At 36.2% G+C, this 26,699-nt stretch overlaps 1 protein-coding gene across 2 annotated transcripts in view; it reads left to right on the top strand.

Moving 5' to 3' along the window:
- Positions 1-26,699, top strand: part of RBPJ (recombination signal binding protein for immunoglobulin kappa J region) — a 114,479-nt gene that overhangs the window by 43,842 nt on the left and 43,938 nt on the right. The window contains exon 3 of one of the 2 annotated variants that reach the window (XM_036763249.1): positions 26,578-26,616. The exons of the other annotated variant lie outside the window; for it this stretch is intronic. Within the exon in view, the coding sequence (XP_036619144.1) occupies positions 26,578-26,616 (39 nt within the window). The remainder of the gene's footprint in view (positions 1-26,577; positions 26,617-26,699) is intronic. 2 annotated transcript variants of the gene reach the window in all.

Below are 26,699 nucleotides of genomic sequence, written 5' to 3'. Positions count from 1 at the left end.
TTTTGTTGCTGTGCCATACTATTGCTTCTGATGTATTCCTCCATGCCATACCTCAGGCCCTCTTATCTCCCAGTGAGGAATAGTTTTAGGAGAATATTCAGAAGCAACACTATATAAACTAAAGCATCAGTAGCACTTTATAAGTCAGAGTGACTAAGGTGTGCTGTATTGTGATAATGATGGTTATGAAAGCCTTGAGATTTGATGTTATCAAATTAATAATTATATCCTCATTTTAGCAGTATTTTTTATAATTTAACAGTATTTTGGGTCTTATGAAATCATTTATGTTGTCTGTTCAGAAGAGGAGAGTTCAAATCCCACATAATACTCACTAAACTTATGAGTATTACTTAAATTTTCAGAGCTTTAGTTTCCTCATCTGTCAACTGGAGATAATAATACTTGCACTTCCTCCCTCATGGGTTATTGTGCAGAAGAGGCTTGCAAGGGCCTACTATGTAAATGTGAGTGGTTGCTATTTTTAATAGCAACAACAATATAAAAAGAGAAACACCTAATTTATCTTAATCTTTTCATTGTGACTCATCCTATGTAAGAAATATATTGATGCTTTCATGAGTAACAGATTAATTTTGATTAGTTGATCAATTAATGATTAACAGATCGAATTATGATTAATTTATTGGTAAGTATAAATTTGGGCATTTTATGGTAGAAAAAAGAGCTAGTGTCACATGTATCATAAATACTAGTGGTAATAGTGTTCTGTTTTTATTATTTTTTTCTTGGACTATTATCAAAACGGTCCACAGCACCTAGAAAAGTAAACTATTTCATGGTGTGGTGATGGTGATGAAATATACTTTATGCTGAGTATTTTATAGAGAGTTGATCAGAGCCATCAGGTTTCAGAAATTGAGCAGTGCAATTGCTTATGTTTTAGATATCTTTGTCTAAGCTTCTATCTCTTCTCTTGTTCCAGTAAAATAGTAGGGGTATGTTAAATTATATGAAGAATTGGCAAATTGTATTGGAAATGAATGGAATTTGTATTTTTAGTCTGCACTAACATAATAATAAAATGTTTCTAGTAAGTCAGTTGGCCACTATGCATTTATTAAATGCTTATTATATACCAGGCATTGTGGTAAGGGGAAAAACCAGCCCCTGCCTTCAAGAAGCTTAAGTTCAAATGGAGGTACATACAGAATACATAAAGAGTAGATGGGAAGTAATCTTAGAGGGGAAAGCACTAGTAGTTGGCACAAGATCTGGAACAGTCTCCTGCAGAGAATGAGATTTGAGCTGAATTTTAAAGGAAGTCAGGAAAAACTGAGACAGACCATTCCTGCCATGGGGGACAACTAATACAAATGCATGGAGAGGGGAAATGGAGTGCTGGTTTGAGGAACAGCAAGGAGGTGCATACAAGTAGATTATAGAGTACCTAGGCCGTGCATAGTGGTAACTCATCTTCCTTTCATCAAGAAAAGTATCCTTAAATTTGTGTCTGATCAGGCGCTCTTAAGAAATTGAGTTAAATATGCAGTTTGTCTCAAAATTTAAAATATAGACACCATTACTTTAGAAGTATGGCAAATAAAGTAACACTGGAAGAAGAGTTATGAGTTAACTATCATGCTGATGGTTGCTTATGATAACCCTTGATGGGCACAAATATATGATGAATGAGAAGGCTTTGAGAGAGGAAAAGGACATGTGTAATTTTTAGATTTGGAGAGGAGGAAGTTGGTAAAGTTTTCATTTTTTAGCACTGTGACTTTTTCCCATCTCTTTGTATTTCTCCTACCTATTATCTTACCATTCAAACTCTTGACACTCTTTCTTTTTTTTTTAAGGTTTTTTTTTGTTTAATTTATTTATATTTACTTTTCGCATTGATTTTCACAAGAGTTTGAATTACGAATTTTCTCCCCATTTCTACCCTCCCCACCACTCCAAGATGGCATATATTCTGGTTGCCCTGTTCCCCAGTCAGCCCTCCTTTCTGTCACCCCACTCCCCTCCCATCCCTCTTTCCCTTCTTCTCTTGTAGGGCAAGATAAATTTCTACACCCCATTGCCTGTGTATCTTATTTCCTAGTTGCATGCAAAAACTTATTTTTTTTGTTTTTGAACATCTGTTTTTAAAACTTTGAGCTCCAAATTCTCTCCCCTCTTCCCTCCCCACCCACCCTCGCTAAGAAGGCAAACAGTTCAGCATAGGCCACATGCGTATCATTATGTAAAACCCTTCCACAATACTCATGTTGTGAAAGATTAACTATGTTTTGCTCCTTCCTAACATATCCCCCTTTATTGAATTTTCTCCCTTGACCCTGTCCCTTTTTGAAAGTGTTTGTTTTTGATTACCTCCTCCCCCTGTCTGCCCTCCCTTCTATCATCCCCCCTTTTTTATTATCTTCCTCCTTTTTTCCTGTGGGGTAAGATACCCAATTGAGTGTGTATGGTATTCCCTCCTCGGGTCAAATCTGATGAGAGCAAGATTTACTCATTTTTCCTCACCTGCCCCCTCTTCCCTTCCTACAGAACTACTTTTTCTTGCCACTTTTATGCGAGATAATTTACCCCATTCTATCTCTCCCTTTCTCCCTCTCTCAATATATTCCTTTCTTATCCCTTAATTTGATTTTATTTTTTTAGATATCATCCCTCCTTATTCAACTCACCCTGTGCCCTCTGTCTATATATATACACACACACATATACACATATATATGTATATATATACATATATATGTGTATATATATATCTACATAGACACACACATATGTGTATATATATACATATGCATATTCCTTTCAGCTACTATGATACTGAGGTCTCATGAATCATACACATCATCTTTCCATGTAGGAATGTAAACAAAACAGTTCAACTTTAGTAAGTCCCTTATGATTTCTTTGTCTTGTTTACCTTTTCATGCTTCTCTTGATTCTTGTGTTTGAAAGTCAAATTTTCTGTTCGGCTCTGGTCTTTTCACTGAGAAAGCTAGAAAGTCCCCCATTTTGTTGAAAGTCCATATTTTGCCTTGGAGCATGATATTCAGTTTTGCTGGGTAGGTGATTCTTGGTTTTAATACTAGCTCCATTGACCTCTAGAATATCGTATTCCAGGCCCTTCGATCCCTTAATGTGGGAGCTGCTAGATCCTGTGTTATCCTGATTGTTTTTCCACAATATTCAAATTGTTTCTTCCTGGCTGCTTGCAGTATTTTCTCTTTGACCTGGGAACTCTGGAATTTGGCGACAACATTCCTAGGAGTTTTCTTTTTGGGATCTTTTTGAGGAGGCGATCGGTGGATTCTTTAAATTTCTGTTTTACACTCTGGCTCTAGAATATCAGGGCACTTCTCCTTGATAATTTCTTGAAAGATGATATCTAGGCTCTTTTTTTGCTCATGGCTTTCAGGTAGTCCAATAATTTTTAAATTATCTCTCCTGGATCTATTTTCCAGGTCAGTGGTTTTTCCAATGAGATATTTCACATTGTCTTCCACTTTTTCATTCCTTTGGTTCTATTTTATAATATCTTGATTTCTCATAAAGTCACTAGCTTCCACTTGCTCCAATCTAATTTTTAAGGTAGTATTTTCTTCGGTGGTCTTTTGGACCTCCTTTTCCATTTGGTTAATTCTGCCTTTCAAGGCATTCTTCTCCTCATTGGCTTTTTGGAGCTCTTTTGCCATTTGAGCTAGTGTATTTTTAAAGGTGTTGTTTTCTTCAATATTTTTTTCTGTATTTTTGGGGAGTCCCCTTTAGCAAGTCATTGACTTGTTTTTCATGGTTTTCTTGCATCATTCTCATTTCTTGTCCCAATTTTTCCTCTACTTCTCTAACATGCTTTTCCAAATCCTTTTTGAGCTCTTCCATGGCCTGAGACCAGTTCATGTTTTTCTTGGAGGCTTTTGATGTAGGCTCTTTGACTTTGTTGACTTCTTCTGGCTGTATGTTTTGGTCTTCTTTGTCACCAAAGAAAGATTCCAAAGTCTGAGACTGAATCTGAGTGCATTTTCGCTGCCTGGCCATGTTCCCAGCCAACATAGTTGACCCTTGAATTTTTCAGCAGGGTATGACTGCTTGTAGAGTAAAGAGTACTTTGCTCCAAGCTTGAGGGGATGTGCTGTTGATTTCAGAGCTATTTCTATACAGCCAGCTCTGCCACCCCAGCACACTTCCTTCCCCAAGAACCACCAACCCAAACCTGACACAAATCTTAAGCAGGCTCTGCACTCCTGCTCTGATCTGCCACTTAATTTCTCCCACCAGGTGGGCCTGGGGCCAGAAGCAACTGCAGCTGTAGTTCTGTAGCTGCATCACCCCCGCTACCCCTGGGGCGGTGGCTGAACCAGGAACTCTTTTCACTCTGTCCCCTGCAGCTTTTCCCACTAACCTTCTCTGTTGTCTTTGGTGTTTGTGGGTTGAGAAGTCTGGTAACTGCCACAGCTCACTGATTCAGGGTGCTAGGGCCTGTTCTGCCCTGCTCCTGGTCTGGTTGGTCCTGCCACCGCCCGTGCTGGGCTCCGCTCCCCTCCACTCTGTGCACGATAGACCTCATCCAGTGACCATCCAGGCTGTCCTGGGCTGGATCCCTGCTTCCCTCTGCTATTTTGTGGGTTCTGCAGTTCTAGCATTTGTTCAGAGCCATTTTTATAGGTTTTTGGAGGGGACCTGGTGGGAAGCTCATGCAAGTCCCTGCTTTCCAGCCACCATCTTGGCTCCGCCCCCTCTTGACACTTTCTTCACAACCTTTAACCATCTCATAATAATTTTTTTCCCTTTTGATGAACGTTATGTGTTCTCTTCTACTCTATCAACTTGTTGATAGATGTTGAAATTGCTGTCATTTTAAGTGTTTGTTTTCTTTTAAGCTGTATCTGTCACTATTAAGTGTTGTCCTACACAAGTATTTAGAATTGTTTTTCAATAAATTCTACTTTGGGTTGATTCATGGTCATTCACTTTACAATTCTGATCTTATAGCTCGCGAGCAAAAAGTGACTGGAGGAATGATGTCTCCCTGCAGGGTGATATATTTTTACAATTAAATATCTGTGTGTGTGTGTGTGTGTGTGTGTGTGTGTGTGTGTGTGTGTGTGTGTATTCATATACACATCCATACATAACACACACGAATTAATATTTGCTACCACCGATTGTATTCAAGAAAATACTACAGCTTCTAAAAGCAGTTTCAAAAGAGGAGTTGAACATTTTGAGCAATGTTGGAATACCTGTATAAGTTAACAAAGTGGTGACCTCTCATCTTAGGGTCCCTATTAGCCAAGAAAAGCAGGATTAGACATCATTGTGTTCTTTATTCCTATAGAGAATACTTTCCTGGGTCAGCTTTTTTGACTCTTGATAGCCTTACTATTTGCACATGGGTTCCGATTGCTGGGCCTCTTGCCTAAACCTAGGGATAGGTTGTCAGTCTTTCTAATTGATCTTTGGGGTCTCATCATTTCATTTGATTTGCTTGATTCTTTTCATCTGTTATTACTACATATCACTTTTCATATCTTGTGTGGTATAAAATCTGTTCTGATGTTCTTTTACATCTAAAATGTTTGAAGATTGTGACTATACCCATTTATTTGGATGTAGAAGTTCTGGTATGTAAGATTAAAAACCAAAACAACACAGAAAACCTATTGCTTTAATTTCTAGTGCCAAATTGAAGGCAAATGCTTGTTTTACAAAGGTCATGGACCAGTTGCCTTCAAGAAGTTCTTGGTATTGTATTTAATTTCACCCAAGGAGTCTATCCCATGTGAAAAAGTACTGTATTATGAGATCATTTTATTGTAGTATTTGGCTAATAGAGATTATCAAGAAAATGCTTTCTTGTTTGAGCCGCTGTGAGGATGAATGGACAGAGTAGCGTAACTGATAGAATAGAGAAAAATTTTGCTTATTCGTTGAGTTGTCACTACTAGCACCTTCTGTGTCATGTATCTGTTTTGAAGGACTGGTAAGTCCATAAATTTTGAGAAATCAGAGAAGATTTAAGTGAAACAAATAGCAGTTCTCATGGTTCACCTTTGCTGTCACTTCCGGAGGCCAGTATTGACCCAGTTTCAGCTTTACAGATCTTGACTTAGGCAGTATCAAAAGGCCTATAGTGGCCTCTGAGGTATCCAGAAAAGCTCTGGGTCCCTTCTGGAGGACCTCCTTAACTTTTTGGGGTCTCTTATTTGAAGTACTTTTATCTGAACCTGAAGATTCATTTTTAGATTAACTCTCCTGAGGGTTTCTCAAATTGGGTATAACCTGGGATTAGATGTTGTTTTGTGTACATTTTTTTTCTGAACTTAAAAACAACAAAAAAGAGCATTTTCAAAAAGAAGATTGTTTATGAACCATCAGTATATAATTCATACTACTTTTTTTTAGTAAGAGTGCATAATAAATTCTACACATTACTCTCAGATATGTCCAGCTCTTATTTGCTTCCTTTTGAACTTCCTTCTATTCTCTTCTGTGCATTTAAAAAAAAAAAACAAACTCATTTTGCAGATGAAGAAACTGAGGCCCACAGGAGTAAAGTGACTTGTCTGTCGTCATCCAGCTAGAATTTGTCAGGCTGGATTCAAATCCAGATCTTCCTAACTCTATATACTCTTTGTGTTGGGTTTAAAAGGGAGACAAAAATAAACACTATAAACTGGAAATAATTCTAGGTCTTTTCCTTAACCCTTGGTTTTACTAGAACCTTACTAGGAGAAGAAAAGAGAAGATTGATCACATTAATTAACTGATAACAGTAAATGAATAAATAATCGAATAAATGTATAACAAAAATAAATAATAAAAAAATACACTATCTGATGTGGTTCATTGAGGGAACTAATTTTAAATTTCTTTTGATAGAGAAACCTATGGTTGTAGAGTTAGAAAAATGCTTTAGAATTTAAAATTTTGTTCCTTTTAAAGAACATTTGTATTGTAAACTAAACCAAATAAAGTTCATATGATAGACAAAGTAGCACAATAGTTGTTTTTAAGATTTTCTCAAGAAAAGGAATTATGTGCCAGATATTGAGTAAGTAAAGCTTGAATGCATAATATAAAAAGAGAGAAACACTGCACATGGTAAAAACCTAGTGCAATAACTCCATTCAGCATGGCATTACCCCACCTTATCTACTAGGTAGATTCCTCTCTATTCTCTCTTCTTCCTTCATACTAATGACCCAGCCTTAACTGCTTCCTCTCTTTTCTCTCTTCCTCCCCCTTTTCCCTCCCCCAGAGATTTTTGCCCAATCAAATATGGAGATGCAAGAAGAGAAAGAGCTTTTGTACCTCAGGGCAAGAGGCCAATACTGTCCTTTGCTACTACCCCCTCTCCCTTTCAATTTAGGCCAAAACCAGACCCTCCCAACTTGGGAAAGCTAAAAATGTCCAGCCTCAGGGGAATCAATAAGATGAGGAAGGAAACCAGGGGCAAGTGACTGGGAATACAAGAGGAGGAAAGCCCAAAAGTCCAAGGAAATGAAAGAATAGAGATTTATTAAAGATGGGGAGAAAAGCTAAGGGAAGCCAGAATACAAGGCTAATGATTTGGAGGGAACCTAAAGATTTTGGAGAAGGGAAGGTTAATTAATAGCCTGAATCAGTATCTGGGAGAAGGGGTGGGGTGGGGGATGTAAGATAGCAAAATGTTGTGAAAATAGAAAGGATGTTGAAATGTCCTCTGACCAAGTTCATAGGTGAGCAGTAAAGAGGTATTATTTTCCTTGGTAAACCTATAAAAGTCATCAGCATTTCTGTAGAGCAGTAACAAAACTCAGGAGGCAGTAAAAGGGAAAAGGAAGTCTCACTCCAAGGCATACAGTATCTGGGAGTCAGTCTACTAAGGCACCCTCAAGACCTCTATAGATAAAATTACAAAGCATTCTTTAAAGAAAAACTTAAATAACTGGAGAGGTATTTAATATTCATGGCCAGGCTGTACCAGTATACTAAAAATGATAATACTTCATGGAGTTATGTATGATCTAGTGTTATACCAAACTACCAAAGGGATTTTCTATGTAATTAGAGAAAATAAAATCCATTTGGAGGAGTTAAGAAAAATAATGAATAAAAAGTAGGAATGATGTGGTAATAATACTTTCAGATTTTAAGTTGTATTTTAAAACACAAAAGATAGTTTTGTACTGGTTTAAAAAATAGAAAATTAGATCAGCGAAAAAGACAAGATTAGGAAGAATGAGGCAGAATGAATTAAGTTTAACAACCTAGTGTTGTATTAACCCAAGAATATAAATTAGTTAGGGGAAGAATGCCCTGTTTGATAAGTACTGCTGGGAAAACTGGAGAGCACTTTGGTGGAAATTAAGTTTAGATAAACATTTTATACCATATACTAAAGGATATACCATATATCAGAATTCATAAGTAGCCTAACGATTAAAGGACAGACCATTAAAAAATATAAGAAAATAAAAATAAGGTACTTTTCCCAGGGAATGGAATTCATAAGCAAAACATAGGTGATCACAAAACATAAATTAGGTTACATGAAATTGAAAAGCTTTTGTACAACTAAAAACAGTGCAGGTAGCATAAGGGAAGCAGGAAAATATTTGCATCAAATATATCTAATAAAGGTCTGATTGCAGTGTGTGTTATGTACATGCATTTGTAGGTATCTGTATATACACACGTATGTGTACATATAAACATGTAATTTCTTGCTGGTGAAGGCAATGGTGGGGAACCTGCAGCCTTGAGGCCACATGTGGCCTCAAGGCTGCAGGTTCCCCACCCCTGAATAAACAAAAGGTTCTCAAAAGAGTACAAAAAAATTGAAAAATCGCTCCAAATCACTAATAGGAGGAATATAAATCAAAAGAACCGTGGAGTGTGTTATCTTATACGTAGACAAATTGACAAAAGATCATGAAAAATGGGTATAGTCCAGACTGAAGATTGACACACTGATGCCCTATTTGTTTCAACCATTCCATAAACCAATTTGGAACTAGGCTAAGAAAGTAATTTAAATAAAGTAATTTAAAATACCCATAACTTCTAAGGAGGTCAAAGTTTAAAAAATAAAAAGGAATGACATGCATCAAAATGTTGATAGCAGCAACAAAAACCGAAACTGAGTGCTAAATAATTATATTGACCAAACCATTTCCTAAAGAAGAGGTATAAAATGCACTCTTCTCCTTTGCAAGAGGCTTTGGTGTACCATACATATGGAACACTACATATACTTTAGGACTTGAGAAGTTGATTAGTTTTGTTGAATTCTTTTTTTCTTCCTCTTTTTTTAGTCGTAAGGAGGAGTTCTCTGGCTGGTACAAGGGAGGGGAATTATCCGAAATGAAGGTCATGTTAAAACATATACATAAAATTACTTTTAAAAAACACTAGGAGCTGTGGGAGAATAGGATAAAAATAAAATGAGGAGAGACACTGGGATGGAGGAATTAGAGATGCTTTCCCTAATAAAAGCAAGGAAACTATGACCTTAAACAACACTTCCCGTGATGGGATAGAGATGTATGTCTATTGTAAGAGATAGGACTTTATAGTGAATTTCATCAGAAAGAATTTGCACATTGAGGAGATTCCTAATCCAAGAAAGGGTTGAACTTCTCAGGACAACATCCAAACCAGGAAAGGGATGTATGGAATTGCTAAGGTAAGCCAGCAGCCAGTGTAGTGGAAATATAGAACCAGACATAAGATAACCAGGCTATTAGGAAGAAGGATCATGATTTTTAAAAAAAGAGATAGAAGCAGACTTTGTAACTTGATATCCAAAATACTTCCCATGACACAAAACTGCTTCTATTTAAAATTGTTTACTGCATTGAATTGATGTTTCTGTAAGTGAGGCAAATCAATAAATTCATCTACCATCCATGGTTCCGAAGACTTTATGGTGAAATATACTGTCCACCCCTTTACAGAGAGGTAATAGATTTACAATACAGTCTCTCTCTTTCTCTCTCTCTCTCTCTCTCTCTGTCACAGACGCACAATCATTTGTATACAGCAAATAAGGGAATTTGTTTTGATTATGTGTATATGTTATAACAAAATTTTTTCCCTTTTTTCTGTGGTGTGGAGGATGGGAGGGAGAGAAAATACATTTGTTAATTTAAAAAACTGAATAAAGAGGTTGGGATGCTACAGATGTAGAATGTTGCATACGCTTTAAGGTGAAGTCACTTTATTATTAAATTTGATTGTTTTATTTATTACAAGAAACCTCACAAAGTGGGGGTAGTATGTAAATATTTGTAGTCTAAAACCGAAATATATCAATACAACTTTTAAAAAATGAACCATAAAACGTCACTTAAAAGGAGTGAAAGTGAGGCACAGCAGAAAATAAGAAGGATGGAGTAAGGTGTACTAAACAGAAATGGGATAGAAGAGGGAACCCTAGAAATAATTGTTGGACATAATCTCTAAAAGATGTATTGGAATGTTGGTTAGTTATATTTTATTAGATCCAAATAAGTAACTTTTAACATTTTGTAGTTCTTAAATGCCATTTAAAAATATATAGAAATATTTAAAATAGAATTTGAGAATCTTATCATTTCAAGGTAATATAAAGGTTATCAAATTCAAATTCTTACCCATGGAAGAACCTTTTAAAATAATATTACTCAAAGTCTCTGCTTGAATACTTCATTTATGCTCACTATTTCAAAAGGGAATCCATTCCATTGTTGGACAGTTCTTATTGTTAAATAATTTTTTAAGATGCTTGTTCTGAGTATTCCCACAAATAAAAATTCTGTCATAATAGCACTCAGTTTGTATTTAGGGAATAAATTCATTGATACCTTTGAAGAAAATTTAGTCAGTTGTAATTTGCTATTTTTAGACTTTTTTGGGGGTTTTAATTTATCATACCAATTTCCTATTCAGGGAATTTTTAAGATTTTTTGAGACCGAGCCTGAAGGAAAAGGTAAGAGACAGAGAGAGTAGATTTCCTATTCTTTTTAGCACATTGTGTATATGAAGTAATTGCACATCATATATTGGCTAGCTACATGGCAGTTCAAAAGCTCTAAGTTCCTTGTATTGGACTGATTTTTGGATGGCCCTATGGCTTAACATGTAGCTATGCTAGGTTGTTACTGACAATCATATATAGTGGTGCTGGTTTATTCTGTTGTCCCCTTCTTGGCACTATTCTAACTTCATTAAAAGATTCATGGGAACATTGCAATATAGTGTTCTGAAATATGGAAGAAAAAATGTTTCTTCCATTTTTTGTTGGTGTGTTTTACCTTTATATCTGTGCATCTTTATGTAACTTTTGTCTGTTCTGTAAAACACTATGTAAAGCAAGGGTATGTTCAAGAATAATTGAATGGTAAGGGAAGTTTCTCTTAAAAGAAAGGTATACTTTAGAAATTTGAAGAATTTTTTTATCATTTTCCTTCTTAAAGCGTGTTTAAATTTATTCACTTTGTAAGGAAAGAAAGTAATATAGAAAGAGGAAAGTTTTGTGTGTGTATTTTATGTTATAGCTCAAAATTATAGCAGAGGTGAGGTAGTGAGTAGAATATTGTTAGATCTTGGCATTTCTGTCTTCTAAACATCTCTCATATGTCTCTATCTCTCCACTCATACAGCCATAACCCTAGTTTTGGGCCCTCATCACATAAATATTTACATGTTGTTTTCATTGGTAGAATATAAGCTCTTTGAGGATAGGGACTGTTTTTGCCTTTATTTGTATTCTTTGTATTTTGTGTATTTAGCACAGTGCCTGATACATAGTAAAGTAAGTGCTTAATAAGTGCTTCTCAACTGACTTTCTCTATAAAAGAATGAGATTTACGTTAGAAACGATAGGGGGAAAAACCGAGAAAGTTGATCTCCAAGATTAATACATGTGCTTATTTGAGCTTTACGAAAACATCACCTGACCCAAATGAACTGTATTCTTGAGTCCTGAAATAAACAGCAGTTGTGATGGTTGAGCCACTCTTACCTTCAATGATATTTGAAAGGTCATTGAAAATGGGAACAGTACCACAGGACTGAAGAAGGGCAAATGTTTCAATTTTCAGTAAATGGATGAGAACAGAGTCTGCAAACTACAAGTCAGTGAGCTTAACTTCATTTCTTAGGAAAATTCTAGAATGGGTCATTAAAGAAGTGGTTGGTGAACATCCAGGAAGGGAAATGATGATTTCAAAGAGCCGGCATTCCTTCATCAAGAACAGATCCTTCCAGACTAACATAATTTCCTGTTTTGTCAGAATTACTAAATGAGTAGATGAGGGGATTACTATAGGTATATTTTACCTAAATATTTTGGTTTTGTTTTCTTTTGGGGTTTTCTTAAGACTAGGTCTCCCTATTTTGCCCTATCTAGATGTACAGTGGCCACTCATAGGCATGATCCCAGATCTAAATGGTATGTCAGGTTTGACCTGCACCATTTTTTTCTGACCTGAACAGCCCCACTCCCAGGGGCTTATTATACTGGTGCTAGACTTCATATGGATATCAAATCAGCTTTAATCCTACTGTACCTTAGAACTCCCAAGCTCAAGCAATCTCCCCCTCCCCCCCCCCCCCGCCTCCAGCTTTCCTCATAACTGGAATAATATGTGTATTACCATGGTTGGCCATTTATCTAGATTTTAGCAAAGCTTTTGCATACCTCATATCGTTGTAGTGAAGATGAAATATGAATTGTGTGATAATGCAATCAGATGGATTCAGAACTCACAAGATCAAACTTGAAAGAGTAGTTGCTAATGAATGGTTCAGTGTCCATGTGAATGGAGGTCTCTAGTAGAGTACCACAAAGGTTTAACTTGGCCCTGTGTTGTTTACTGATTTTATCAATAACTTGAATAAAGGCATAGAAGGTGTTTTATCAGATTTTTAGTTGACACCAAATTGGGAAGGATAGCCAACATAATGCTTGACAAAACTGAGATCCAAAAGGATCTTCACAAGAGTGCAGTTTTGGACTGAATCTAATAAGATAAAATTCAATAGGTTTAAAGTCTTGCAATCAGGTACAGAAAAATCAGTCCCACAAATATAATATGGAGAAGGCATGGATAGCCAGCAGTAAGGAGGGCAGGGGTGGGGAGAGTTAATGAGCTGCAAGATCAGTATGTTAGTAGGATGATGTGATAGCCAAAAATGCCGTCTTGAGTTACATCAAGAAGTGCACAGTTCCCAGGGACAGAGCTGTGGTAATCCCGCTGTACCCTCTGCTCTTTAGACTTCATCTAAATTATTGTGTTCAGTTTTGGGCACCAAGGTTTAAGAACAGCATTGATTAGTTGGAAAGTGTCCGGGCGATGATGAAGGGTCTTGAATTCATGTTATGGAAGGATTCTTTGAAAGACCTGGTCATGTTTAGCCTGGAAGAAAGAAGACTTAGAGGCCAATAGATGTATTTCAAGTATTGGAAGGGCTGTCCTATGGTAGAAGAATTCATTAGCGCCCCAGAGGGGTAGAAGTTGCAAAAAGACAAATTTAGATTGGATGTCAGGAAAAGCTGTCTACAAGTGAAATGAGTTGCTTGTAGGGGTGGTAGGCTCCTTCTCCTTGAAAGTTTTCAGGCAGAGGCTAGATGATCACTTCTTGTATATGTTATAGTGGGGATTCTTTTGGGCTACAGATTGGGATAAATGGCCACTGATGCCTCAACTCCCCAATTTTATGATTGTTACTCTCTTTGAAGGTCTAGAATCCAGACCTCTAGCTAAATATCTGGTCTTCTCAATTGCACAAAGCCCAATAGCACTGAAGACTGGCATTCACCTTGCTTTTCCATACATTATTCATAACTCTTTCCTTTCTCCCTCAGTAGGTACATGCTTAGATCATAATGTTTAAATGGGCTTGTAAACTTTCTGCTTTGGACATTTCCCCCAGTGATACAGATCACATCCATCTCTGGAGACCTTTCTTGTTTTGTCTTGACAACAAAAATGGAATGCTCCTGCTATCCACTTGTCATCTTTTGCCCTAGTTATGTGACCAGCCTATCTTCTTTTCCTATGTTTCCCTGATGACATCTTTTCTTCCTCTTCTTTGGGTTTTCTCTTTGGCTGTGGGTTATACCTGGCCTACATCTACCGTGCCTCTTTGGACTGACTTCTGTGTTACTCCTTCTTAATTCTATTTATTTGTTTGTTTGCTTGTTCGTTTATGTTTGTTTCGGTAAATAGTTTTTCTTATTTTTCAGTTACATATAAAGATAGTTTTCACCATTCATGTTTTTTGAGATTTTGAATTTCAAATTTTTTCTCCCTCCCCACCCCACCAAGACAGCAAACAGTCTGATGTAGGTTATACATATTATACATGTTATACATGTATAACATGTATTATACATGTTATACATGTAAACATATTTCCACATCAGTCATATTGTGAAAGAACAAACAAAAGAGAAAAGCCACCCAAAAAACCTCCAGAAAAGTGAAAATTAGTATGCTTCGTTCTGCATTCACACTCCATAGTTCTTTCTCTGGATATAGATAACATTTTCCATCAGCTCATTTTTAATTCTTTGCAGAACGTTGCATTCTAATTTTGAGGGCCATACAGCAAAGCTAGTAGAATGTTGACATTAACAAAATAGAACTTTGTTTTTGGGGGAATCCTGGCCAATAAAGGAGCTTTATAATTTCCCGAGGCATCTGGGTAGCACAGTGGGTAGAGTGCTGGCCCTGGAGTCAGGACTCATCTTCACGAGTTCATCTTGGGCCTCAGATACTTACTAGCTGTGTGACCATGGGCAAGTCACTTAACCCTGTTCGCCTCAGTTTTCTTGTCTATCTAAGAAAACCCCAAATGGGATTATGAAGAGCTGGACATCACTAAAATGATTGAATGACAACAACAATTTCCTGAAGGCAATCCAGCCTCATCTCTTTCTGTTGTATACTGGGCCCAACTTATCCATCTGTACTGTCTGTTTCAAGTATAAAATATGGATTATCTATCCAGTGTAAATGGGTCAATGGATATTTTAAATACTTAATAAAGCATAAGATAGTCCGAAGCCATATAGGGATTAATTTTTGCTTCTTTTACCAGATCATTTTCTGCAGCTCATTCTTCGTTCTCCTATAACTGCCTCAAGTAGCAAAAAGATCATCACACACCCACCCCCTTCTGTGTACATGGCAAGAAATATAGTGCTATTTGGTTCATAATACCAGAACTTATAAATGCTAGGTCTCTTTTTTTTTTTGATCACTTAAGCTTTCTGGCCTGCTTCAGTCTTGGTTGTGAAGTGTCACCTGTTTCTGGTTGCTGCACTTTAATTTGTCTATTGCAACTGTTGTTTTGCAGAAGTTTCCAGTTGTGCTGCATATTTGAGGTTATCACTGTCTCTTCAGTATGCTTTCAGTATTTAGAAACTCATTCATGACTGCTGTTTTCCACTTGGGTCCCACTCCAGCAAAATTGTGTAGTCATAAGCATCACCTTAGTGCTAATAGATTGGAATATCTCAGGACTTAACACAGCAGTATAATTTTAGAATAGAAAGGAATCTTGAGATCAGCCTAGTGAAGTGACAAAAACTTTGTATTTGGAGTCAAAGGACTTAGGTTCAAATCCTGCTTTTGACTGACACTTATTAATTAACTGTGTGACCTTCCCCAAAGCACTTCTTGGACCTCAGTTTTCTTCATGTGTAAAATGTGGGGGTTGAACTTCCCACCCCCCAGGTTTACAGGTGAGGAAACTGAGGTTCAAATGGTGACATGATTTACTGCCCCACTCCCCACATCATATAGTGAATTAATGGCAACACTGAGACTAGGGTCTGGGCTTACTGATTCCAGAGCTTTTCCCAACATACCACAGTGCCTCTTCTTTAGTAGACTCTTGTCATTTGATTTGATTTTTTATTAATATTGAGTATGAGTTGAAAGTGACTAATAAAGTTGCCCAAGGTGCTGAATGTCATGCTAAATTCTAATTCCCATGGTGAGTTGAGGTGGTTTTAGTGGTAGTTTGTGGTTTTATAGTTCTTTTCATGTTTTTAGCCCTTACAATTAAGAAGGAGCATCACCTATCAAAACTGGTTTTACTTACTCCTTAAATGACTTTCATGCTTAGCCAACATTTTTTTTTCCCTTCTCCCATAAGTTAGTTGATAATTATAAAGTTCTTCAGTGGACTTAGCTTCCTTCGTGTGTACGTGTTGAGGAAGATGGGAATGTGGAAGCTAGGATTAGAAAGTTTAGACCAACTATGAAGTGAGATTGTAAACTACTGAATGGTTTTAAAGAGTAGAGGGCCCTTGTATATTTGGATATGTTCGTGTATTGAGAATATAGGAGATGGATAGGCCAGATAAATATCAAGATCAGAGAGCTGACTAGGTTTTAGATGAATTTTGACAGTAAGGACATGGAAAGAACAGCACACTTGACAGTAAGAAGGCAGTGATAAAATTTAGTGGGCAAGCTAACATTAGGTCCACAGACAACCTAACATAAAAAAATGGGATCTGGCCAGTGGTCTCAGCAAAGAACTGACAGGGAAAAGATTAAAGTATCATACCTTTTTCAGACATCCAGGTGGAAAATATATAGGCAGTGAAAGAAGAATTAAGTTGCAAATTTCCTTATGTTAACAGGGAAATTCATGTGTACAGAAACAAGCCATTGAAAGGCTTCCATCAAAGATAATTACTGCTTTACTTTACTAAGAAATTCTCTGTGTTATTACTTTGGTGCATTTAAAATGACAGGCAATATGACTTAGAGCAAAGAGACCTGGGTTCTACCACTTAGTAGTTGTGTGACCTTCAGCAAATTATATAACTATGAAAACCATGACTTTCCGTATCTGTAAAAAGGGATGGTAATCCTTGGCCTGGCAACCTCACAGAGTTATCTTAAGAGTCAAATGAGTGTAACATTCCCTTAGATTTGTAGAGCATTTTTAGTTTTATGTAGTGATACAATTTTAAATGATTCAGTTTTAAAAAGTAATTTACACTTTTTTTTTTAGGAATTTGTCTGTTGGACAGAATATCACTGTTAGTGAATTTGTATCCACGTTTTAAGTCTGTTATGGTAGGTAGATGCCATTGAGAAAATTGTCGAAAAAAAATAGTTACTAGTGACTTAAAAAGTGAAATCACTTCTTCATTCTTTATGAAAATTTTTTTCTTAGAATATAATAGTTGGTATATAGAGGAGAAAGATTCTTATGGAATTAGAATTAATTTATTAAGAAAAATTATACTATATATCAAATGCACTTCTACAGTTTTATAAAACTTTTTTACTCTCTGGCCAAGGCTATTTTATCCATCTTGGTAGTGGATCTCTTATTTAAATTTAGAAGAAAATTACTCAGTTTTAAAAAGAAAACAAAAACAAAGTTTCATAAACTTAAAACCAACCAACCCTTTCTAACCCTTGAACTTTATATATAAACTTGCCTACCAATGACTAGATAGTCTCCATTTTGATAAGTTTCATTAAAAACAAAAGAAGTTTGGTCTCCGACAGTTAATACCCTTTTCTTCTCCCCTGAATGCTGAGCAAGATTTTATTTTAATTTCTAATAAACATGACTGAAGAATTCAGGCTATCTCTCCCAAAGCTTGTTATTAGCAAGCAGTTTATTACCAATTAAATCAGAATTACTTTGCTTAAATGTTTAATAGACATTTTAGCCTTTTTCTAGTAATGGGTTTTTTTTTTTAATCTTGTTTGATTTTTTTTTCACCCAAAGTATTTTTAGCCAGAAAAGGGTTTAGATAGTGTTGTTTTGATAGCTTTATTCTTGTTTGACCTTAATACATTTGTGGTTATACTTCCTTAACAGGTTGGTGAATGTAGGTGTAAATGCATATATAGTGTGGGGGAAACAATATTGCACCTTCACCAGAAGTTAAGAGGAAGTACTTATTCTCTGTGTATACAGCTTCTTCAGCAGGTTTAAAATGCAGTGTTCTGAGCATAGGATCATACATAAATCCATTGTGCTCTTTCCATTGCATATGAAAGCTACTTAGTAGGTTGCTCCAGATACAATACTAATGGATTGTACAATATACTACTGTCTCAATGCCATTTACAGGTAAGAAGAATTAATATAGATAGAATGCTATACCTTTCTTTAAGATATTGTAAATTAGACTATGATAATTGCAGCTTTCCCTAGCTATAGTGCGATTGAGTTAATGTAAATCATAATACCTTAACTGTAAGGTGAAATTGAGATCTTTGTTTCTTAAGAACAAATTAATATATAGGCTAGTTTACAGTTATATGATGGCATTTGTATTCTGAGTATGTGGCTTTCTATAGACTTAGCTTAATTGTCATTTCTGGGTTGTAGTGATATTTAAATGTCTTATTTTTCCTCTCCTAGACTATAGAAAAATGAAGGTAATTTTTAGGCACTTAACAAATGTTCATTGAATTAATTAAAGGATTTATAAGTCAACTGAAATCTCTATAGCCTAATATAGAATAAGATGGAAAATATATTGGAATATTTCCAGACATAAATTAATTTTTTAAAAATTTATGTTAAAAATATAAAATTTTACCTTTTTAAAAAAGTTTTAAGTTTTAGAATATTTTAAATGTACTGGGACTGAATATATTTGTGGAGAACACCTTTACATTATGGACAAGACCATTTATCAATTGTGTTCCATCAAGTCATGTTATTTTTCTTATGTTTTAAGCAACATTTTTTTTGTGAGGACTGAGAAATTTTACTTCTGGTAAAATTTTAAAAGAATTTTTTTTAAGTTAGATGATTCTTTGCTTTACAAAGAAGATTTACAATAATATTTCTTCGTGTGGGAGGCTTTCCTATTGCATTTTAAGATGTGTATATATTTTTAAACTACTAAATATATTTCTGAAAAGCATTTCACAGTATAATCTAAAGTTGGTTGAATGCAGTTGTATTCAGTTTTTGCATAGGCCTATCAACAAGAATGATATGATTTTAAAGCAGTTTTGCAAATAAGGATAAAAATGTGTGCAATAATAACTCCTCCCTAGGTAAATAGAAGCAAGGAGCATGATAATCTGTAAAGTTTTATCAATACCTGAATAATCCTGACAGCTGATGAGTTACTTATTCTAGATAACATCTGACTTGGTATATAACATTTTACGAATCTTATAATATCAAACCATAAAACTTTAAGTTCATGTTTTAATAAAAGGTCGGTTGATTGAATTTTTTTAATGTCTGTAAGATACATAAATATAGAGTAGATAGTATGACTCAGAGTTCCCATTCAAAGTATACTTTTTTTGAAAAATATTTCTGACAAGCTTCATATAAATCAGTTTAAGCAAGATGCAGATTTTAAAATATATTACATTTATTAAATACATCTATAAGTAACCAGAGTTCTGAAAATCTTCCTATTCCTTTGTTCAATTTGCTTTTTTTTTTTTAAAACATAGACCTTACATGTTCAAAGAAATAAAACTTAATTGGTTTCTTCCTCAGTGATTATTTCCTTGCTGTGCTGGCATTTAACAGTATACTGTGTAGATATTTTAAGCCTTCCTGCCTTTCATCGTAGTAAAAATCCCTGTTCCCTGCTGTCATTCTGTTAGTAGACATCCACTAAAGAGGAAACATTTAATTTGGCTGAAGTATAGCCAGATTAGTTGTTTGGTTTTTTTTAAATATTGATCTTAACAAGCCACTTTATTTTACGGATAAAGAAATTGAGCCCAGAGAAAAGAAAACCCTTAACTACAGATAGTTAATGACTGAGATAGAATGTCAAAGTTGCCAAATCAAATGACTTTTCTCAGCCTTCATTCATTTAACAAGTATTAATTTATTCAGCCAATAAATACTTATGAAGTGCTTGCTGGTTAGAGCCTTTATGCTAGGTATTAGCTAATACATAGTTCCCTGCCTTCATGGAGCTTGAAGTCTAGTAAAGGGATAACAAATTCTATAGAAAGTTGCCAAACAGAGTAGAATTTTGACTTCCTGTGGAAAGTCATTAACAAGTAAGGTAGAGTGGTGGGAAGTGGGTTAGAAAAGATTTTATTGGAGGAAGGCAACATTTGAATTGGTCTTGATGGCATAAGAAGGGAATATATTCCAACCATTGGGAATAGTGTGAACAAAGGCACAAGACAAAAAATAGGCCAGTTTGGCTGTACTCTTTTTGCATAAAGCAGTGTTATAGAGGAATTTGAATACCAGACAAAGGAATTTGAATTTTACTTGTAGCCAGTAGTCATTTATGATTCATCAGGAAAGGAATGATATGACCAGATTTATGCACACACAAAAAAAGATTGTTCTGACAAATTCTAAGTCCTCTACAATTTGGTTTTCATTTCAGCATTAAACTGAAACTGATTTTACCAAAGTTACCAATGATCTTTTAATTGCCTTTGTAGCCTTTGATGTTATTGGTTGCCCCTGTTGCTCTTAGATATTCTCTCCTCTCTAGTTTTCTGTGACCATGTTCCTTCTTGGTTCTCTTCATACCTGTCTCACACCTTCTTTTCATTCTGCTTTGCTGGATCTTCTTCCAGGTCATACTCATTTATTGTAGGTGTCTCCCAGGTCTCAGGAGGAAAGGAGCTAGGTACTCTCATCATATCTTTTTGGGTTCAGTTATCTCTATGCAGATGATTCCCAGCTTTTTATCTAGCCTTAACCTTTTTCCTGGACTCTTACTGCTGCCTGTTGAACATCTCAAACCAGGTGTCCCCTAGCCATCTCACACTTAACATGTTCAAACAGAATTCATTATTTTTCTCCCTGCATGTTCTCCTCTTCCCATTTAAAACCCAGTTCCAATATCACCTTCTGCAGGAGGACTTTCCTAGTCATCTTTCTCTTCTCCCTTTCTTCCATCTGAGATTATTTTTCATTTACTCTGTGCATATCTCTTACATACGTTGTTTTTGTATGTTCTCTCCCCCATTAACGTGTAAGTTCTTAGAGGTCTGGAACTGTGTTTTTGCCTGTCTTTGTATCCCCAGAATGTAGCACAGTACCTGGCACATTGTAAAAGCTTGATAACTTCTTGTTGACTGATTGATGGATTCGGGACTTAAGTTATTGAAATGGTCTTGGCAACTGGAAAGAAGAAACTCCACTAGAATAGTTGTATCATAATAGGAAGCAAGGATTGCATTTGGGAGACACTTTGGAGGTAGTATCAGTAGGAATTTTGTAACTAATAGGTATCAGAGATGAGGAAAAGAATAGTACCAAAGATAATCCAAAAGTTTCAAGCATTGGAGAGAAGATAAATGATAGCCTATAGAAAAGAAATAATGAAGTCAGGTTAGGGTTTGGAAGAAAGAGAAGCTGTTTCATTTTGGGATGTGTTGAGTTCAAGATGTTAGCATATCTGGGTTGAAATGACCTTTTAGAATTGTATAAGTTAGAAGAGATCACAGCACTGGAGATGAAAATGTAACAGTTTTGTGCAGGGATGATAGAAGCTGTAGCAACATAAACTTTAGCAACACTTGCCAAAGGGAAAGTGTAGAGAAAAAAGACAAGTCTGAGGACAACCATTAGGATACATACTTAGATTGAGGGGTAAGGAATAAGATGAAAAGCCGGTAAAGAAGCTGTTGCAAAAGTAGGAGAGCTTGAATTGCATTTGTCCCTAAAGTCAAGAGGAGAGGGATTATCTTGTAAAAGGAGTTGTTTTGCAGTGTCAAAAGTTAGAGAAAGTTAAAGAAGAATGGGGATTGAGAATTGTCAGGTGACTGTGGCTTTTGTGAAGCAGTTCAGTAGTGTCGGGGGTGGAAGCCTTTTTTCAAGAGTTTGAGGAAGGAATGGGAAGTGACTTTTTCCAAAAGTTTAGTGGAGAAAAGAACTAGATTGGTAGCTGAAATGGTTCGGTGGGTGAAGGGAAGGCTGAATATACTGGTAAACAGATGGGATGGAACTGGGAGAAAGGTTGAAGGTAAATTCATAAGTGAAACAGAGGACTGCTGAAGTAAGGTGGTGGATTAGGTGGAGGGGAATAGAATTCTAGGATGAAGTAAAGAGAATGACTAGAGGGAAGGAGGAAAGAGTGGGTAAAGAAAAGGGGAGGTTTTGTATGATGGGGGAGGGAGGGAGGGAGAGAGAGAGCACGCAAGAGCTAGCTTAGAAAGCAGGTGATCTCAATCTTCTCAGTACAGTAAGAGATCAGTTCTTCCATTGTAAAAAAAATAGAAGTAGTTTGAAAATGATAAAGATGGAATAGAAAAAAAAATTTAATAGCAAGGGTCCCAGCTGGGATTGTAGTCCATAAATATGTAATGGAGTAAATCAACCTAATTGACATAACTTCTTTACCTATTTTCAGCAGCCCTTGAACAAGATTAATTAGAGAGATACCCAAAGATATATACATACATACGTGTGTTTGTGTGTATTTGTAAGTTGAGAACAGCAAAAAGACAGTAGCCAAGATATTCTATGGTAATAATTAGTGAAACGGTGATGTGGCAAAAAGCATGTGATGAAGATGGGACGAACCAGTAGAACAAACATAGGCTAATAGTTGACATTTAATTAGTGCTTACAGGTTTGTGAAATACTTCACATACATTATTTCATTTGTCCCTCACAGCAACTTCATGAAATAAACATTGCAAGTGATATCTCCATTTTACATATGAAGAATGTGAGGTTAAAGTTTATTGAGGCTAACCACTGCCCAAAGTCATATAGCTGGGAAATGTCATATGCAAGATTTGAACCCAGTTTTTGCCTGAGTCCAATATCAGTACTCTTACTGCCTCTCATGAGACTTGTGAAAATGAAGAAAGGGTTTAATATGAGAGAAGAAGAATAGTATTCTTGTCTTCTTTCACCTATCTGTAGCATTTGACACCCACCTCTCTCATAAGGTCTTCTCTCTGGGCTTCTAGAACACCTGAATCTTTTATCTGTATGATTATTCTTTCTCTGTCATTATGAATCTTCTTTATCCCACCCTCTTTTAATGTAGACATTTCCCAAAGTGCTACTGTTAGCCTTCCCCCTTCTCTTTATCCTATTTCCCTTGGTGATCTCATGTACTACCATAGTTTCACTTATCCTCTCTAGATAGAACACTTTTATGTCTAAATCTTCAGCACTGATCAAGTTTCAGACTTGTCTGGAAGTCCCTGAGCTCATTTTCTTTCTCCTCAGATTTGTTCTTCATGCCTATCACAGTCATGGAGCCCCCATCTTCCCAGTCATTTAAGCTTTGCAACTTTGAAATCATTGTTGATTCTAATTGTTGAATGACCTATGAGTTTTTCATTTCATTTCAGCCTATCAGGTTCCTGGTCCCAAGTCAGGCCCAACCCAGAACAGAGGTGTTGTAAGGAAAGGGCTTTATATCCTAGGTCTTCCCTACTTCTCCCTGGCCTTCTTATAATAGCTTCCTTTATGGTATTTCTCAACTCTCATCTCTGACCTTTTCTATTTTACTTAACACAGATTGATCTTTCTAATGCATAGCTCTGATCAAGACATTCCACTATTCAGAAATCTTCAGTGACTTACCATTGCCTACAAAATAAAACCCCACGCTCCTGGACATATCTGAGGCCTTCCACAATCTCACATCAATCTACCTTTCTAGCCTTAACTCATTGATAACCTGATCTTTCTTTTACCTGTCTATCTGCTCTTTAGTCTCCTTTTGCTGGATTTTCATTGGGGCTAAGCCCATTTATTGTAGATGGTCCCTAAGTCTCTATTCTGGGCCTTCTTTTCTCCTTCTGTGATATTTTGCTTGGTGACCTCTTCTTCTCCCATGGATTCAAGTATCATCTCTATGCAGATGATTCTCAGATCTATTTGTCAACCCTAACTTCTCTCTTAACCTCCAGTTTCTCATTTCCAACTGCCTTTTGGGTGTCTTGAACTGGATCAGTTGTAAACATCTTGTAACCTGTAAACTCAACATGTCCAAAATTGAGTTCATCCACTCAGCCACCTCAGGCAACCTAGGAGGCATCTTTGACTCCTTACTCTCACTCCCCTGCCCCCACCCCCATTTAGTCCATTGCCAAGTCCCATCAATTCTACAGTTAAAAGAGTTGTAGTATATAGCCCCTTCTCTCCTGTGACACTGCCATCACTTTGGTGTAGTCCTCTCGTCACCCTATACCTACATTATTGCACTAGCTTTCTGGATTGGTCTCCTTACTTTAAGTCTCTCTTTGTGCCAGTCCAACCTTTACTTGTCTATCAGAGTGACCTTTTTAAAGCTCAGGTCTGACCATGTCATTCCCTTAGTCACTAAATTCCACTACCTCCTTATTGCTTTGAGGATCACATACAAGATCCTCTGTTTGGTTTTTAAGCTGTTCATAACTTGGTCCTTTTCTCTCTTTCCAGTCCTTTTGTACTTTACTCCCTTCTACAATTCAGTGTTACTGGCTTCCTTATTGGTCTCAAACGAGACACTCCATCTCCTGATTCTGGGCATTTTTACATGTTGTTTTCTCTACTTGGAATTTCTTCTTTCCTCACCTCTGCCTCCTAGCTTTTTTCTAGTTTCAGCTACCATCTCACCTTTTGCAAGAAGCCTTTTCCCTGTCTTCCTTATCGCTAGTGCCTTCCCACTGAGATTATTTCCAACTTATCCTCTATATATTTTATTGGTACGGAGTTGTCTGCATGTTATCTCCCCCATTAAATGTTAGCTCTTCGAGGGCGGGAGCTGGTTTTGCCTTTCTTTATAATCCTAGCATATAGCACTTAACATAGTAGGTGCTTAATAAATGCTTTTTAACTTGACTTAACTCTTACATATTTTAGCCAAACTGGACCACTTATATCCTCTTGAGCCTTTGTTTTGATGATTCACTCCCTATACCTGGAATACTCTTGGGCCCACTCTTCCAGTTTCTGCCTTTTGACATCTTTTCCTTTCAGAATTAGTCAAATGTTAGCTTTAGCATGAAACTTTACTTGATCAATTTCTTGCCCAGCTGGAGCTCAAAATTGCCTTCATCTTTTATTCTCCTTCTCATATTCATTCATTCATTCATCAAGTTCTGTCATTTATATATTATTTTTCTTGTCTTTTCCTTCTCTCTCCTCCCTCTGCCCAAAATATCCAAGTTTTTATGAGGTTCTGTCATTTATAAATTATTTTTTATGTATTACTTGGAAACATCATAGTTTAGGTCCATATTCCTGACTTTTGAATTATTCTCCTACCTGATTCCTCCTACCTCCACCCCTTCTTTTATCTTTGCTTAGCACTTCATATTAGTCTTCCTTCAGTTTTCTAACATCTGTTCCTGTTCAAAACCTTTGCTGCCTTCCTACTCACTGCCTGTAGGATAAATCCCAACCAACTTTTCCAACCATAATTCACCGTCATTGACCTTGTGTTTTAGTCAAACTGGATTTCTTGAAATTTGATGAATTCCTGTGTGAAGAATTATGTCCCAAACAAAACCAAACAGATCCTGACCTCAAGGATCTTATATTCTACTAGAGGAAAATGACACCATGGAGACTATAACTTGTACTCACATAAATAAAACAAAGGTTGAAGTGGGAGAAGGTGCTAACAAATGGGGGATTCAAGGAAGGCTTCATGGAGGAGGTAGTGCCTAACCTGAACTTTGAAAGAACAGGATTCTATGAGGCATAAAACAAGTAGGAAAAGATTCCAAGTCTTGGAAATGGCTTGTAGAAATGAACACTGTGGTTCCCCCTTTAGGTAGCTTTGCTGATGCTGCACCCTCTGAGTATAACCCCAACCCCATTCCAATGTTTATGATATTTGTATTATTATATTATGTATATAAAAATTTTTTTGTTCTGGAAGTTGATTTCTTTTAGGCTGATAATATTTCCCATAGATTTTAGACTGAGTTTTTGTTGTCATCTCTGATTGTACCTGATTGAGAAACTAGACATTGGAATTGTATTAGATCCATCTGAAGTATGACATTGGGGCAGATGCCATTGGGTAAATAATATTGATTAAATGGGTTCAGGGAACGATTCAGGAAATTTGAATTGTCTCTAGGACAGTTCTGGGCTTTGCCCCATATCTTCAAACTTATTTGAACTCTTAGGTTATTGAAAATCCTTGTTTTCGTTAATAGAATCTTAGGGGATATAGTAGAATTAAATTGGCCTCCAGGAGTTTTTATTGTATTTAGGGCTTTGTTGAATACTTGCCTTAAGTTTAATGCAAAGTAACAGTATGGTACATTGGTAAAGTGGTCTGAATTTGGAGTCAGAGGACCTGGGTATAGTTATGCCACACCCCTTCAATTTTCTCATCTCTAAAATGAGTGTTTTTGGCTAGATGACCTCAGAGGTTCCTCTCCAACTGTAAAACTATGCTTCTGTGATCCTAGGAAAAGAATATACTTAAGGATATTTTGTTAAAAGGTATTTAGAATTGTATGTCATTTTAATTCTGAGTTCAGGCATTTATTTACTACTCTGCATTTTTTCATTGTGTTCCAGAATATTTTTAACAGACTTTGAAAATAATATGCATCATAGAAAGGCTTTCATTATATCTGCAAATTTAGTAAAAAGGAAAGGGGGATAACAGCTCTACTGTGAAATGTGTTCTACAAGTTTTTAAATTTTTTTTACTTTTTTCATAGGAAATTTGGTGAACGGCCTCAACCTAAACGACTTACTAGGTAAGAATTCCCCTCTTTAAATAAAAATATATCCTTAGCACGAGAAAACTAATGCATACTTTAGAGGTCATCTAGTCAAAACT

Source organism: Trichosurus vulpecula, chromosome 6 (genome assembly GCF_011100635.1).
Source record: "Trichosurus vulpecula isolate mTriVul1 chromosome 6, mTriVul1.pri, whole genome shotgun sequence".
Taxonomy (NCBI): domain Eukaryota; kingdom Metazoa; phylum Chordata; class Mammalia; order Diprotodontia; family Phalangeridae; genus Trichosurus; species Trichosurus vulpecula.
The sequence above is the reverse complement of the archived record's forward strand: the minus strand, read 5'-3'. Positions and strand labels throughout refer to the sequence as shown.